General features: G+C 41.0%; 2 protein-coding genes across 3 annotated transcripts; both read left to right on the top strand.

Annotated features, from left to right (window-relative positions):
• The first annotated feature begins 76 nt into the window (after positions 1 to 76).
• On the top strand, positions 77 to 1,914 carry polr2k (RNA polymerase II, I and III subunit K). Of its 2 annotated transcripts, none has more exons than XM_030063299.1 (4): positions 77 to 167; positions 448 to 516; positions 1,162 to 1,254; positions 1,641 to 1,914. In XM_030063299.1, exons 2-4 carry the CDS (start codon positions 456 to 458, stop codon positions 1,661 to 1,663), a joined length of 177 nt encoding a protein of 58 aa, XP_029919159.1. In that variant the 5' UTR covers positions 77 to 167; positions 448 to 455; the 3' UTR covers positions 1,664 to 1,914. The 2 variants fall into 2 exon arrangements, with proteins under 2 accessions (XP_029919159.1, XP_029919158.1); XM_030063298.1 differs by having other exon boundaries at positions 78 to 198.
• Positions 1,915 to 3,348: 1,434 nt separating this feature from the next.
• Positions 3,349 to 15,527, top strand: spag1a (sperm associated antigen 1a). The gene is made up of 8 exons (XM_030063297.1): positions 3,349 to 3,712; positions 5,095 to 5,194; positions 6,487 to 6,639; positions 7,818 to 7,975; positions 11,414 to 11,555; positions 12,783 to 12,909; positions 13,466 to 13,603; positions 14,195 to 15,527. The coding sequence occupies exons 1-8, from the start codon at positions 3,370 to 3,372 to the stop codon at positions 14,198 to 14,200; spliced, it is 1,167 nt and encodes a 388-aa protein (XP_029919157.1). The 5' UTR covers positions 3,349 to 3,369; the 3' UTR covers positions 14,201 to 15,527.
• Positions 15,528 to 17,097: the final 1,570 nt, after the last annotated feature.

Raw genomic sequence — 17,097 nt, 5'->3', positions numbered from 1 at the left:
CAAAGTTGTATGGGCATTCACAGGATATGTTTGAGTGTTTGAAGGCAAAAATGATTAAACATGGGAATTGTACGAGCGGATTCTTGACCAATCAGAAGCCGTTTTGCTGCGGGGTGGACAAAGCTTCTACGTAAGCACGCAGGAGGCGGCGTGAGATGAAAAGAGAGGTAAACAGCTAACACTTGCTGTAATAAAGTGGTGAGAAATCTCGAAATTCAGATATTCATACGCATATTAAACATTTACTGAGTTTATTTTTTCATTTATTGTTTTGTATTGCTGGCTACTTTGTTTGGCTGGTTAGCTAGCGGTAGCTTTACCGGCAGTGATGGCCGAGGCTCACCGTCTCCATGCTGCTTCTTGTGCTCAGATGTGTTAGCAAACTAGCTGTGTTTTAATGACCATATCACACACACTACACTTACAGTTTTCCCCTTTTTCTTATAGAGTCAAACATGGATTCCCAGAAGGATCTACAGCCGCCCAAGCAGCAGCCTATGATCTACATATGTGGAGGTAAAGTGACGCTAAAAGCTAACGCTGCGTTGCTGTGCTGTAGGCTGAACTAAACATTTCTGAGTGTAAGACATGATTGTCGAAACTCTTGAGGTTTGAGTTTGTCCCTCTGGTTCTTGTGACAGATATCAAAGTCAGAAAAATAAAACCATTTCCCAAATACAATTAAACGAACTGGCACTGAACTTGTGCTCTGTGCTGGTAGTGTACACATTAAAGCAAAATACTGTTGGTAAAATAAAGTAAGATTTGAGCATAGTGCTAATTAAAGTAATCAATTTATGAGGTCAAAGCAGTTTTGGGCTTCAGAAAAGGCAGATTTTGAGCCATTTGTAAGATGATGCAAATGGCATACATGTGACTTGACAATCAAACCAGCTTCAAGTTGTCATTTTATGCATACATTTAGTTTTTTTGACAGTTTGTGTTCAGGTTGTGAGAATGCAGTGGTGTCTGACCAATACCGCTCCTCAGCTTTGTGCGTTTGCATTTATTATTGCATGCCGGGCGTTTTCAACCACAAACAACTCATCAGCAGAAATGACCCAACTGAGTAATCATATTGTTGGATTGTTTAGGGTGTGTGTCAGTCTCCATACAAGGATATTTTCCTTACTGTGATTTTCTGTTCTTCTTTCCTTGCAGAATGTCATACAGAAAATGAAATCAAGGCCCGTGATCCGATCCGATGTAGAGAGTGCGGCTACAGAATCATGTACAAGAAGAGAACAAAGAGATGTATCCTTCTGACATTTTTGAGAGAGAAACGTGTGTGTGTAATGGAAAGTCATGGTGGAAGCTTATCATGGAGTACAGGCTTCACATGATTTTTAAATGGAATATTATTATTATATATTTTCAATTTTTCTGGTATTGGGTTTTGCCATCAGGCTCTTTTGATTACATTTTTTTTCCAAGTGTCATTTGGTCAATTATGTCACTTTCCTGAGCTGTCATGGTGTTACTGTTTTTGTTAATGATTCAAAGCAACATTTTATTCATTGATTAATATTCATTGATTTTCATGAAAATTCATTTTATGTTTGCTACATTTGTTGCTTATGGTTGTTTTTTATACATATTGAGAAAATCCTCTGTGCATTTCCTTGACTCTTCTATTCCAGTGGTTGTTTTCGATGCCAGATGAAGACGAGTGCAGCAGTTCTGATTGTTTTGGGTTTTTTTTTTTGCATGTGCTATTCTTGTAGTGCATTACCATGTAAATAAATAGGATTGCAACTCTGTGTGCTCAGATCTGGACCAGGTCGGGCCACAGATTGCTGAATTAGTGTCAGAAATTGCCATTTTTTATGCAGATGCTCTCAATGGTGTTTTTTATATTTACCCAAGAGTGGTGGATGAAAGTCATGGTTTACTATAAAGAAGCATTTCACTGAACTGCCTTGTGTCCACCGTTTCACTCTCTGAACGTATTTAACCGACTCATCATGAATATCACTTCACCCCTCATATCTAGTGTCCATACATAACTGTTTTTTTGTCCCAGAAAGTAAATTATTATCAACTTTGATAGATTAATTGAGGGGATATGTTTTAAAAATCTATATGAGGAGTGAGAAGTCACTTCAAGGTCATTAATTACTCTCTGCAACATGATCCAACATATAAAAATATTCTCTAATATCAATAACTAAAGGTGTTTTTATTATCATGAAGAAGTACCATGATTAATTTTGCTATCAATATTTTTTTAAGCATGTGTGCCATGTTGTTGAAATGATATCTATGAACAAAACTCTTCAAATAGGGATATTTTATAGATATATTTATATTTTGTTTGAAATACATGCGACAGTGTGTTTTAAATGAACTTTTGAATATTACTTGAAAATCAAATATTGTGAGTCTAAATATGCTACTGATGGTTTCGAAATCCAAATGAGTTTCCATGTAGTCAGTGACAGATGCTTGGTTTGGATCACTTATGTCTATAAGACAAAACGGAGCTGAACAAAGTTTCCTAGCCAGTAAGCATTCTCGTCTCATTTGAGGAACGCACTGTCTTAACAGGAGAGTTCAGACAAATATCCTGCTGAAACTGCGATTTGAACAAGGAATCAGTCCGAGCTTGCTGCAGTAAATCCACAGTAATTAAGAATCAGAATCAGAAATAGCTTATTGATCCCAGAGGGAAAATTGGGTCAGTGACAAGTGCTCAAAGTCGCAAGAATATATATAAGCATAAGTGACATTATAAGAGATAAAAAAGGAAATAAGAAATTAGAAATATAAAAAGTATGTGCAGTATGTAGAAATATGTGCATTAATCCTACAGTAACATTACAACAATATGTACAGTCCAGTTTATTGTCTGTAAGTACTTAATACTATTATAAATACTGTGGATTTATTTGGGAGAATAAAAACGGGCTTTACTGTAATCCTAAAGATTTGGTTCTAGCTGACCTAGTCTGAATGAAAAAAAAAAAAAAATGCCTATGCTGCATGTTTCAAAATGTCAAAATTAACCCACATGGAGAGTTTAGTTTCTGTCTGGCTGATATTTGATAGCAGGTTTACATTTTGTGTTTTTATCAAGCCTTGACAAACAGGAAGTCACGAGTGTTCCTCCACAGTCAAGCCACCATAGGCGTTTGCCCTGAAGTCTAAACTAAGGATCTCCCATCAGAGGTGTCCTACTGCAGCACTGCAATGCTACAACACCTCCCCCTCCACTGACATCACCTCTGACATCATCCGGTGGGGGGGCGTGGCCAACAGAAATCCCCCAACCTGTGACGGACTTAGCTGCAGCTTGGAGAGGAGGAGAGGTAGGGAGGGTTAGAGTGAGGGAGGGAGAGTTTGGATACACTCTGCAGAGCGAGTGCAGCCATGGGAAATGCACAGGAGAAACCTCCGGGTAGTGGAGGAGGGGGGGAGCAGGCCACACCGGGGAGCAGGAGGCGAGGCCGGGGTGCAGGCAGCGTGGAGAAGCCCCAGTCCCAGACATCTCCGCAGAAAGGGGTGGCCAACGGTACTCAGAGAGAGAAGAGCCATGAAGAGGAGAGCCAGGACAGGCCTGCAGTGGACACCAGCTATCTGGATGCCCCAGCCGGTGCCCTTCCTCCTCACCTGGGCCGGCTCAAAAATGAGGGCAATCACCTTTTCAAAAACGGACAGTTTGGGGCGGCCTTGGAGAAATACACCCAGGCTATTGATGGCTGTGCTGATGCAGGTAAGGAAGAACTGTGAACTCAGTAAGTTTTCCCTATCATTGAATTATAACCTAATGAACAGTACTCAGTTTCAGTATCTGTTTCATGTTAGGAGCAATGACTAACAACTCTACAATAACTGTTTAGTAAAAACATAGATCATCCTCAGACCTCTCCCCTTAATGTATAATGTAGGCATACCTTTGTTCTATTAATGCATTGTTTTTATCATTAAATCCTAATGTGTAATCCGCTGCAAGGCCAAACTTGAATGGAAATGTGGTTTTATACTTTGTACCTGCTCTGAAATTGATCTCGAGGTTAGAGAAATAACCTGGATCTAATGCTTTCAGCGTGTCATGCTTTCAGATGGAGATAGTCTTTCCTTCACTATGAATCTTATGGTTTCTGAATGAGATGTAAATGTTGAAAATAAAGCAGCTGGAGGGTGGCAGCGAGGCCGACAGAGCACTTTCTAGAATCTGTGTATCAAGGGTATCAGTAAGTTCATTTGGAGTGTCATTTGGCTCAATACTCCAGAGTATCCCATTTCAATTATGAATGTGCTCTGCTTCCAAGACATACACAGCGCCCCCCCCCCTTCCCCTTTTCATTGCACAAAGGTGCAGACAAGAAGAGTGCAAGAGCGAGTATACTTGTCAGTTCTGCTCCTGCATCTGTCCAAAATAAAGGGGTTGAGGGGTGAACAACATTTTTACAGCGGCTAGGACAGATGGAGGTAATCATTTGTTGTTGTTTTTTTTTTTTTTTTTACAGAAATATGAGAGAACTTTATTTAGGTATGCAAGGCAGTTGCTCAGTACTTTGGCACAAGGAGCCATTTCCGACAATAGACTGAACTCGTGCCGGTGCATAGAGCTTTTAGGTATGACTGAATGTCATACCAGACCTTTAAGAGCACTCAGCCAACTTTTAATACAGCAGCTGGGAGGAGTAATGGCTGCGTTTCCAACACTGGAGAACAGCTTAAAAAGATTAGACTAGACTTGCGAGCAAACCTAATAGACTGCCACTTAAAGACAAAGGCACTGACAGCACAGCCTTGTGCAATGATCTGCCTTACTGAACATTTTCTAAAAAACCTCTGAAGCTTTGAAGCTGTCAGTGTAACAGATGAAACACATGCAAATAAGCATGAGCTATGGGCAAACATAGACATCAGGTAGTGGGAGTAGGTGCTCTATTAGCTGTAGCAAAGATATACCCAAATAATCACACCCACTAAGCAAATCCTCTTATTTCTACTATGCTGAATGCAAAGCCATTGGTAGCAATGTTGTAATTTCATTGCTTTAGACCTGTGTGTTATCTTCAGATGAAAGCTGAATAGGCTCTTGTTGCTGAAAACCAGATAAGTGTGGGTGTGGTTGTCCCCCTGCAGGCATTGACAGCCCAGAGGACTTGTGTATCCTCCACTCCAACAGAGCTGCCTGCTACCTCAAGGATGGGAACAGCACAGACTGCATACAGGACTGTAACAGGTACAGGACCAGCGTCAGCTTGGCCTGTGGATGCATTCATTTCAGTGAGATGTCCATTAGATTTTGTTATGATTATAGGGCTCATTTTGCTCTGTCTCACAAAGATAGTTTTCAGCTTTAGATGCTGTTTTTGTAGCTCAACCTATATAAAGTGTGCTGGCAGTATTTGTTATGAACACATTCAGGACCTACAGAAAATAGTGTTTGGATGTGTGTATCAATATGTTAATGGTTGCCAAAGGTTGCTCTACTGTTCTAACAGTTTCAAAATGGTGAAATCACTAGGACTAATAGGATCTCATGTTCATTTTCATCTTGCTTTAGATGCTTATGGAGGTAGAAATTATAGTTTCAGTTCAGCCTCAGTTGCTTTGTTATGTTTAGTTTTTTATTTCCATTTCAGTTCTGTAATTATTTTTTTCATCACACATGTCAGTCTTAGTTTTGCTTTTAGGTCTCTCTCATAAACACAATGACCTGCATGCACTATACACATCATCCTTTCCTACTAATTTGCATTCATAAAGATACCAAGTATTCAGGATTGACATTGTTTACTCCCCGGTGGCCGTCCCACATTGCAATGTGCGCCCGGCCCTCGCCCCACTTCTGTCTTTGTGTTTGAACTAGCAGAAGCAAACATGTTGACTCACTGTGGGATGGGTATTAATTAATAAAAAGAAGAGCTCTCACCTGCTAGTATGCCATGTTTACACACCAATATTACATCTATACATAAATCACCTAGACCAACACAAGTGTCATAGAACAGGCTAGACTAGAACAGAATGGAATAAAACCAGTTGCTGCCTGATAAGGGGTTACAGAAGCCATATATTTCCATGCAGTGCACACTATGCTATGGCGTCTGGGGAGAAGGGATTTTCACTCTGTAATACGTCCATAATGCCCTGGGAGTGATTGTCGCAGTCTGAGGCTTTACACACGGCCACTCACTTTTAAGCCCCAGGCCTCTACACACTGCTGCTCAAAGTCTCTCAGGAAGTTATATGTAGGTACAGTCCAAATTTTGTACAGGATGCTGTGAGCTCAAGTCCAGCTAATAGCTTACAATTCCTGCCTGCTACAGCCAAGGTGCAATGAAACCAAGCAAGCACGCCTAAACACATATTCACACTTGTTGGTGAATAGAGAATAAGTTAAGTTTTCCATGTTGAGGCTGCAAGAGTCCTTTTATCTAAACTGCACACACACGCATGTTTATGAATGGAGAGTTGCAGATCAAGTAGTGGGTTTGATCCTCTGTCTTTGCCTGTCTCTGATCCTCTTAGGGCTCTGGAGCTGCAGCCCTACTCCCTAAAGCCCCTGTTGCGCAGGGCTATGGCCTATGAATCACTGGAGCGGTACAGGAAGGCCTACGTGGATTACAAGACTGTGCTGCAGATAGATACTGGGGTACAGGCGGCCCATGACAGCGTCCACAGGTGAGCCAAGCACACTGACACAAATTAGACTAGATTAAGGACCGGTTAAGAGCACAGTGGACGAAATGCAAGGCACTTTCACATGACTGCTGTAACAAAGAGGAAACCATTTAGAAAATGCAATATTACATTTAATTCAAAATGTGTTCACCTTTTTGATGCCTGGGCAAAGTTTAGAGGACAAAAGAGTCCTTCATATTGCGAAACAGACAGAATATCATGGAGACAAAACAAATATCACTAATTGGAAAAAAAAAATAAGGTTGACAGAAGGAGAAAATGTAGACGACAGAGTTGAAATGCCAAATGGGCTACAGATGGTTCCATTATGGGTTTGACATAGTTGAGCCAGTCATGTGCCATCAAGGCCCAACCAAGAATAGTATGCAGGTCTTCTTTCCAACCAATCACATGTGATCACTGATGGGTTCCAGCACTTTGGTTGAACGTGGGCTGATCAGTGAAATCTCTGCACCCTGCTGCACCCTTTTCAGCACCACGGAGAGCAGCCACTGTCCCACTGTAGGGAGGCTGGAAGGTTGGGCCAGTGGTTTGTTAAAATCAAAGGACCACTTCACTGATTTCCAACCTTACCCCTGTATATTTGTCACAGAATCACATGCTTCTATAACAGCACTCCACTTGTCAATAATCCACAGCATGAAAGGACTACAGCTTTAGTTTTGCTGGTTTTGATATTATTTGCCAAATCAGTTTCCCTAAACTTTTGCTCCAACTCAAAAGGTTATGTTCAATTTGTCGTAGATATCTTGTGTTATGTCGAAACATTCCCGGACATTGATCCCCAAATTCATTATTGCCATGTTTTTGCCAGTCTGATGCTATCCTATGCCATAATGTTAATTTTACAGAAAAATAAATACATTTTACAGTAGTAATATTCTTTAAAAAGTACTCTAACTTGTTTTAATTTTGTGCTATCAGAATCCCCCCCCCCCCCCCCCCCCCCCTTTTTCAACTGGTTTGAAATTCCTCTTTTTAGCCATAGTTTCCTCTGAGGTTTAGTCTCCTCTAGCATCAAGCAAACTGAAATCCAGAGATCCTGTTCCTGTCAGTGTGATAAATGATTGCACCACTGTTCTAGCTAACACGAAAGTGGACTCTTCAATCTGATAAGGGATTCTGTTTTTCTGTGCTGTCGGTGTCTTCTGCCACAGGATCACCAAGTTGCTGATCGAGCAGGACGGGCCCGAGTGGAGAGAGAAGCTTCCGGAGATTCCTGCGGTCCCCCTGTCTGTCCAGCAGCAGCACTGGGAGAAGCCGGTCAGCGCTGAGGTCCTCCAGGCCCGTGCCGCCAGAGCCGCGCAGGAAGAAGGTCAGTGACATCACTTCCTCTTAACGCACCAAGTGGCTAAATGGTTTGGTGCAACGGTGCATTTGACACAATAACACAACTTGCCGTTCTTGCCATCAGACTCATTCATGCCACATGCACACTACACACACACACACACACACACACACACACACACACACAAACACTGTTCATCTTTCAAAACTGCAGCTGTGATCATGTAAAACTGTGGAAGAGTAAAGTGAGAATAATTATGCAATTCAGCCCGTTGCAGAAGCAGCACAGCAGCAGCAGAAGTGGGTCAGTCAGAGCAGCAGAGTGTAAGAGCTCAGCAGTGGTGGAGGCATTCCTACTGAAAAGCAATGTGTGTGTGTGTGTGTGTGTGTGTGTGTGTGTGTGTGTGTCTCAGTGTGTGTGTGGACAATCAATAATGTAGAAGGCAAGGCGAGCTCCACAGACTGTAGTGCTGCTGTAATGGAACAATACAGGTCAGGTTTCCTGCAGGATAGAGACTAGAAGGCACTGTACGCTCCAACACACACAAACACACACACACACACACACACACAAATGCATAAACATGCACACAAAATCCGCATGCATGAAGTTAGATTAATAGGAACAGATATACAAACACACATCGATGACGTACACACGCACAAACGAAATGGTTTATTTGCAACCCTTAAATGAAATTAACACATGTAAGATTACGGAGTTTAGCAGGGCACTTGAACTCACACACACACATACACACACGCACAAGCACTTACAGGCAGAGCTCAGCTTATCTCAGAATAGCAGGCCGCTGTTGTCGAGCAAATGGACTGTTTCTACTCTTTGTCAGTCCTGTAATCCTTCACAATAAAAACAGTGAAAACAAGATAAAAGCCAAGGCCTTATTTTCACTGATAAAAACCCTTCTGTTACTACAAGAGCTGTGCCACAGATTGAGCTATTAGTAGAAAAATCCACCCTTCAACATTGTTAAAATGCCAGCATCAGAGCGTTTTGAACACAGCAGATTGTTGATGTGTTTAAAAGTATCTGACGGGGGAATTTTACTTAAAGTTTTCCATTTTAACATTTCAATTGGTAGCCTTCCTGATGTTGCTTTAACAAACTTCAATTTATTTCATATGTTCATTAAGTCTAGCTCTCACTCCAATCCAGCATTCAGATGCATGCCAGAAGTTACTGCGACAGTGTACGTTCACCCCGGGAGACAAAAAGGAAGCTCTCAGTATTTAGAACTGGTCAACTTTCACTTTCTTTACATGTAAAACAAGAACTTACAGTTTCAAAATCACTGGTTTGGATGGGATTTTGAATAAAATCTTGGTTTGTTTGTTTTGTTTGTTGACAAGAGACGGTTGCCCATAAGCCAGCACCGAGCTCATCTCAAATGCAACAAATGCATCCATATCCCTGGTGCCAGCGAAGACGGGGAAAGCGCCTTGAGCACAACAGAGAAAGTTCAGTTTGTACTTGCTCCCAGCATTAACACCACATCTCAGCTTGACGAGCATCAAAGATTCAAGTCTTTGTTCTCTGGTTTCTTGCCAGTTTGAAAGTAATGTATTCATGTTCAAAATATTGACCAGACTGTCTTAGACCACAAAAACAAAACAAAAAAGGATATGTAGTAGCTATTCTTATTCTTAAGCAGTATTCCCCTTATATTGACTTTAAATGCCTTTTAAAAGGACAATTAGCCATAGCTCAAGATGTCACTTGATTGGTTGTTTACACAGGCGTGTGAGTTTGTGTAATCTCCTGCTTGACGCTAATCTTCATGCTTTATATAGCTACCGGTCTACTTAATTTAGTATTGCAGCTCTATTTTAGTTCGGCTATTCTTTGTGTTGAAACAAACCCCCCAGCCCCAAGTTTCTCTCCTTCCTGGCACTTAAGAAAAGCATTTCTCTGGTCTTTCTAATTAGATAAATCACACCAATATATAGTGTTAAAGACCGTTGAAAAGGCTGACTGCAGGGATTGGCAGTATATCACAATTATATCAATATTATGATTTGAGACTCGTTATCGTCTGGGATCATAATATCAAGATATGACGTAAGTGATGTCTCCCTGGTTTTAAAGCAGCATTACAGTGAGGCGATGTAGTTTTCTAAGCTTCCCAGACTGTTGTAGCCATTCTATCATTGCCTTTACCCATTTTGTTCTTTTATAGGCATTACTCATGATTATTTATCAAAAATCTCACTGTGTAAATATGTAGTGAGAGCACCAATAGTCATCAGCACAATACTGATTTTGAGATATTTGGTAAAAGATATCATGATATCATGATTTTGTCCGTATTGCCCAGCCCAAGTTGACTGCAGTATCTTGATTTTCTGGTTTTAAATGATTTGTGCCAGCACCAGTGTGTTACTGAAGGGTTTAAGTTCTGACAAACATGTAAGAGTATGTAAATTTAGTATTTGTTTCATGATTAGAGTCTTGAATCTCTGTTTTGTTTGTAGCAGAGGAACTTTCCTGTTTGTAAGTACTGATTTTCATCAGTTCTTACAATAGGATGTATTCTTCTTTAACCCGAGTTTGTGTCTTTTCATGCAGCCTTGTAAAACTGTTTTTTATTGTCTTAGGCATTACATTATTGAACTTTTAGTCAACAAACCACCGTGGCAACTGGGCACAGAATTGCTTTGCGTGTCAGTTTAATCTGTCATCTTCAAAACAGAAAAGCCTGACTGAGGACAAGCTTGGTTAATATCAAAGTGGCTCTTATTATTGACATATGAGATTTGTTTCAGAGGTGATTCCCTGAGATTCAGACAAACACTGGCTCTTCTTGTCAAAATAACATAGACTTTGTATCAATAAATGGGCCTTTTCATCAAGGCCAGGCAGGGATTGTGAGTGTGTTTGTGCACAGATCTGTGTGTTCATCATTACTACAGTTGTTGTGGTCTCACTCAAAGAGTCACAAGCTCCTCTATGGGCTGAGAAAATGTTACCACCTCTGGGCTGAAGAAACCCTTTCAAAACACACTGAGGCTGTTTTTCTCACTCTGCGAGGTTTTCAGTGGACTGCAATGAGGTGTGTGTGTGTGTGTGTGTGTGTGTGTGTTTCCTCCAAGTCATAAGATACAGTGGCTCTCTCAGCATTTGCACAACAGAGAGCGCAGTAAGCAGGACTTGACTCAGCCACTCCAGCCCATCCAGACGGCTGCTGATGGATTTATTGATCGCTTGGGCTCCCAGTTGATGGGAGAGGCTTCTAGTAGGACAAACACATTTAATACAGTCAGTCTTGGCACGTGCAACACATCCATAAGTTGAAAGAAAATGAACGCTCAAGAGTTCAACCATCCTGCCGGTTGTTTTCACTAATCGGGCAGGTTTCATTTGTGTCGCCTTTTGCTGAGCAACACCCTCATTGTTCTCCCTATTTAATTATTTTTCTTTTTCCGGACGCTTTCCCCTTGACAGCCAGGCGACAAGAGTCCCGCTTCACGTTACTGAAGCAGGAGGGAAATGACCTGGTGAAGAGAAGCTGCTTCCAAGAGGCTTTGGACAAGTACAGTGAATGTCTCAAAATAAAACCCAACGAATGTGCTGTCTACACTAACAGGTACACATGACACAACACGCAAGTCACACGTTAAGTCTTTATCTTTATTGACGGCAGGGCGGGGGATGTTTGATTCTTGCAACAGACAGAGTTTATTGCACTTCTCAGGCTCTGTAGGCAATGAAATGCTTAAATAATAACAATAATAACGCTTGCTTCAGACACACAGGTCATGATGGTTGAAGTTCAGATGCTGCATGTATGAGTGTGCATGGGACACGAGTCTTAAAAAGCTGCATTATGTGACGGAAACACCCTCTAAAGGTTACAACCTGTAGCTGACCACACATCCGACCATATTAAAAGTCACATATTTATTCATGTATTTTAATCATACATCTGAAGAAAATTTGTGAAATTCAGAATATGTTATTTAAGTATAAGATTACAAAACCTCTGTCAGTCACATTTAGGTGAGAAAGGAAATTAAACAGAAGCATTATACACAAATACTCTCTGAGAGCAGTAAACGGAGCAGGTGATGCTTTCAATCTCAGATGATTTAGTCAGTGGAAATAGTGTTAAATATAGCCGTGCCAAGTTACCGAAGTAAATGTAAGTTACAAAAAATAAATAAATAAATAATGCTCTTCCTCAGCCAGAAAACAGCTCTGTGCACAGTCGAGGGGAGACCACATTTTGAGGTCTGCAAAATGTTTTCAATTTTAAAAGCCAAGTTAGTTTTGTGTGTGATGTTATCAGTTCCCAGACCTCTGAGCTGTCAATCAATTGTATATTGTCTATTTGTTTTTTTTTTTTTTTGTTTTGTTTTTTTTAAGACCGTTCTTCATGTAGGATAATGTGAATTTTGAAACTGAGTTATGATACAAAGGGAGTGACAGTAGAGGGCACTAAGTGATCATTAGGTAAATGATACATGTGCCGCTCTGCTCTCTTCACCCTGTAAACACGGTCAGTGAGATCATTTTTCTCGTCTGAACAGCATCAGCAAGGAGCAGTTCATGGACAGGCACCATAAATGCCAGACTGCTGGACAAATATAAAACACAACTATTTAAATTTAAATTTTTTTTTTTTTTTTTTTTTTTGTAAATCTGACATTGCAATCCTGGTGTAGTTTTTGATGTAAAGTTAAGTTAAAATGAATGGATCAGGCTGGTGGTTGGAATCAGTTTGATACTATAAAAAACAGCAGTAAAAATGTCATATTGGTAAACTCTGGCTTGCAGGAATCAACATGCCATCCTCTCCTTTCCCCTCCTCCAGGGCCATTTGCTTCCTGAAACTGAGTCGCTATGAAGAGGCCAAACAGGACTGTGACTCGGCCCTGCAGCTGGAGCCGCTCAACAAGAAGGCCTTCTACAGACGGGCCCTGGCTCACAAGGGCCTACAGGTGCCTGCGACTCTTCAATACAAAAACCTGGACTCAAGTGTCCAGTAACATACGCACGCCTGCATTTAGCACTGTAATTAGATTAGCTCTCCCGGTAAAGAAGTAACGTTTTAATTATGTGTGAATTTTCAGTAATCAGATTAGAGTTACTCTTCTAATAAAAACTGCCTTACTTCCACTCTTCAGCATGGGGCTTGAGTGGAGCTGGAAAATTGAGTGCGTCAAAAATCACTCTCGCCTGTTCATGTTCATAAAGTTATGGAGTGCATTAAGAAGAATGATCAGCTGTCAGGATAATCTGTTTCTGTACCAAGAGAGCTGGTCAAGGATGAGGCTTAAACTTTTATTTAATATGATTTAATACGCAAAACTGACCACTACTCATATGACTTGCTCTTCTGATGAGGTCTGATGCACAGAAAGTAGCCGGCAATATAAGTAACGTTTGAGTCATGAGTAACTACTTTTTGCTATTTTATTTGTCCTGTGTGTGTGTGTGTTTGTTTGTTTGTGTGTGTGTGTGTGTGTGTGTGTGTGTGTGTGTGGAAACCTCTAGGACTACCTGTCAGCCAGCAGCGACCTCCAGGAGGTTCTCCAGCTGGATCCCAATGTGCACGAGGCCGAGCAGGAGCTTGAGGTGGTGACTGGCCTGCTGCGACAGAGCCTGATGGACAGCACTGCACACACACCAAGGGTAAGACATCACACACACCACACACACACACACACACACACACACACACTGTGACCGTGAGACTTCAAATCTGGCTCGTGCTGTGATATTGCAGCAGAATAACTCCCCCTCTTCTGTTGTTGGCTGAAAACTCATTTCCTCCAGAAGTGATTTATGTCACCTTCTCCCCGCCAAATCATATTTCAACTTCCACATCTTCCTCTTCAAATTGCTCCACTCCATCTCTCTTATTTATTTCTCAAGTACTTCATTTTTGGGTCACGGGAATATCATAGGGAGTGTGCAGCTGTGATTTCTCTTGGTTCCTTGTAACATCAGTGATCAGGGAATTCAGGCTTATCTTACTCCTCTTTTCATTGTAAGTCACTCTGCATTAGAGCGCCAGATAAATTCATGCATGCAAAATGTAAAGTAGATCCCGCCAGACACACGTCACATCGAGATTAAAGGATCTCTCACACACACACACACACAGTTGGCAGAGCGAGAGCTGGAGATGGGGGTCGGAGGGGGGGGACTAGCCTGCCTTGAAGATGCTGATGTGCGATGCAGTACACACACACTAATGAGAAAAATCTCAACTCCCTCCAGGTTTGATGGTTTGTGGATCATTGTGGAGGCAGAAGAATGGAATGAGTGCAGGCACAAAGGAGCAGCTGTCGGAGAAAGGTCTGTCGATGCCATTGACCCCCCCCTGTAAGGAAGAGCTGGGAAATAACAACGACTGACTGGTTCGACTCCTCGGACGACCTGCGACACGTGCAAACCACACCATTCATTCATTCTCGAGTACACAACCCTGGATAAAGGGCAGCTTTATGTAAACAGACTGTCAAGGTACTTCTGTCTCGCTTGCACAAAAAGTCACTGACATTGCAACATAACGGACTGTACATGCGGTATCATGCAACGGGTGGCAGAGCACCTTTTGGCAGAGCGACGTGGAGAAAGAAAGAGAGCTACAGTATGTGTGCCTTACTGAGATTCCTACTGCAGTCATTAAGAAATAAGCCAAATCTACCCTTTTTATGTTTTTTTGTTCACTTCCAAAATGAATGATTGAGCGCATGACACAAAAAGGGGCAGAAGCTGACTAAGAAATGATGGAAAAAAAGTGTTTGGGATGCACATTGTGTGTAATTTTATCGTATTTACATTCTTTTTATTGTACTTTGAGATAAAGCGGAGACTGGAGGTTGTAAAAAGGTAATCAGCTGGGCCGACCCTCATGGATCCATGCAAGCTACTGTTTCAATAGGAGTCACTTGTCATTGTTTACATCTCAAATCATTGCAGTCCACTGCTGTCGAATTAAGGAAGACAAGCCAACGGCATATAAATCATCATGCATAGTGCTGGTAATTGCTTTAGGACAGAAAAAGGCTGCACTGTCTCTTACAGGTTTTTTTCCCCAAGTAGTTCAACTTGAAAACGTTCTCACCCCATGCTCTAGATTTATGAGGCAGTGTAGTCTTAATTGGAGCATAAGATGATAAAATAACAATTTACCCCAATTAAAATATCCTAGGAAACCTGAGCCCAGTGCTCAAATCAGTGTTTTCTCTGAGTCTGACTTTGAGCCCACAAGGCTGTGAGGTAAATATCCCTGCTGACATTAGGCTTACAGGTTAACTTTATCACGTACTGTATGTTTCTGGTCTCAGGTTCAATCTTGAATGTAACCAAGATGACGGGGTGTGTGTGAGTGTGTGAGTGTGAGTGTATGTGTATAGGTGTACAGTATTACTTTAGGTTTGGCAAGTTTCTGACATGTGGTTTAGACCACCTCATGGACATTTAAGAGACTCTTAATCTGAAACTTTATCTTTCACAAGCATTGCTTCATGGAATGTGAGAGCATGAAATGTATATAAATCATTTAAAAAGCAAATGTAAATAATAAATTGCACTGTGGCCGCTTTGATATTTTCAGTGTTTTTTTTTTTTTTTTCAGGGTTTGCAGAGGTTCCCTCCTGCATGGGAGATCTGTAGTCAAATGGATTAATTTAAAACATGCTAGCAAAACTGATTCAGCTCACCAAAAAAAAAAAAAAAAAAAAAAAAATACATATAGTTAAAAATGGTTGAATTGAGAAGCAGGTTTGTCATTGGAGGGTCAAGTGCCCCACTCCACCTTTAACCTTTACCTGCATCAGTAGAGCTACTTAACAGTCAAGCATGATGAAATAATCATTCATATTGCACTGATATAAACAAACATGTTTGATTGATATTTTTATTGTTTAAGCATATGCATTTACATGCACATTATAAAGCAGAAAAAATTAGGAAAAATCTTTTTTTTTTTTTTTTTTTTCAAATGCCATGCTCCTTTAGAACAAGTTAGAAAACAGACCTGGCACTAGTCTTCAAAAAAAAAAAAAAAAGTAAAACTCACAGAAAAGAAACAGGCATTTTCAACAGAGGGAACAAAACCACAGTGGGAATAACCTGCTGAGGTTGATTTGCTGACGCCGAGCACCACAACTCCTTTTTGAGAGCAACTGCTTCAACAGTCAAGCAATTTTCTCGCTCCTTATCAGACTTATGTTGAGCCGCGCTGGTTCAGGTCAACACAAAATGTAGTCTTACAATCAGTATACGCATTCAGATACTACAGATGCTGCTGGTCGCTTTGGATAAAAAGGTTTTTTATTGCCAACAGGAGCCGACTAACGCTGCACGTGAACCCCTAGTAGCTGTGTGATCGCTGCAGATGAAGCAGGAGGGGGCTGAACAGTGAAAACGGCTCTACTTTCTTGTCTCGTGGGCTTTGGCTACTTTAGGGAAGCAGTTTCAGAAACAGTCATTCTACAAACACTTTAAAACCAAACATCAATGAAAAAATACATTTTGGTTTATGTGGTGCCATCAAAAAAAAAAATTGCCCAAAACTCACCCAAGTGTGGTGTATTGCCATGGTGGTGTATGGGCAAGGGCAGCCATTTTTATGACCTCACTGGTCAAACTCTCTTCTTACTACGGTTCAAAGTCGATTTATACTAGAAGAGCAATGCGAGAAGGGCTGAGGTGCCGTCATCTCTGTAAAGTGTTGAAGTCTACACCTCGGTAGCCTGAGCGCAGTCTTTGGTAGGCCAAACCAGGTTGTGTGTCTGCTAGCATTAGCACTCAAGGATGGGTGAGTATTTAACATTAGACTTGAACTCAAATGATTTTATAAGAACAATTACTTCTCTCATGACTTTTTCTTTTCTTTTTTCTTTTTTTTTGCATTTGAAGACACAGAATAAGGAAATGAAAAGGAAAACTAAAAAGCATTTTCCCCCCAAAAAGGCACTGTGAGTCCAACAAATATAAAATGAACTGCATCCATCATTTGCAAGGTATTTAGAAAGCATCCTTAATACAAAGTCAGAAACACAACCGGAGCCTCTCAAACAAGAATTCTACATTTGTTTTTTTCTGATAGTACTCCATTATAAAATTATACATCAATGAAAAGACTGATCAGCCTCAAAGGAATACAATGACAT

This window comes from Myripristis murdjan, chromosome 11, assembly GCF_902150065.1.
Source record: "Myripristis murdjan chromosome 11, fMyrMur1.1, whole genome shotgun sequence".
NCBI lineage: Eukaryota > Metazoa > Chordata > Actinopteri > Holocentriformes > Holocentridae > Myripristis > Myripristis murdjan.
This window is presented reverse-complemented; position numbering and strand designations above follow the sequence as displayed.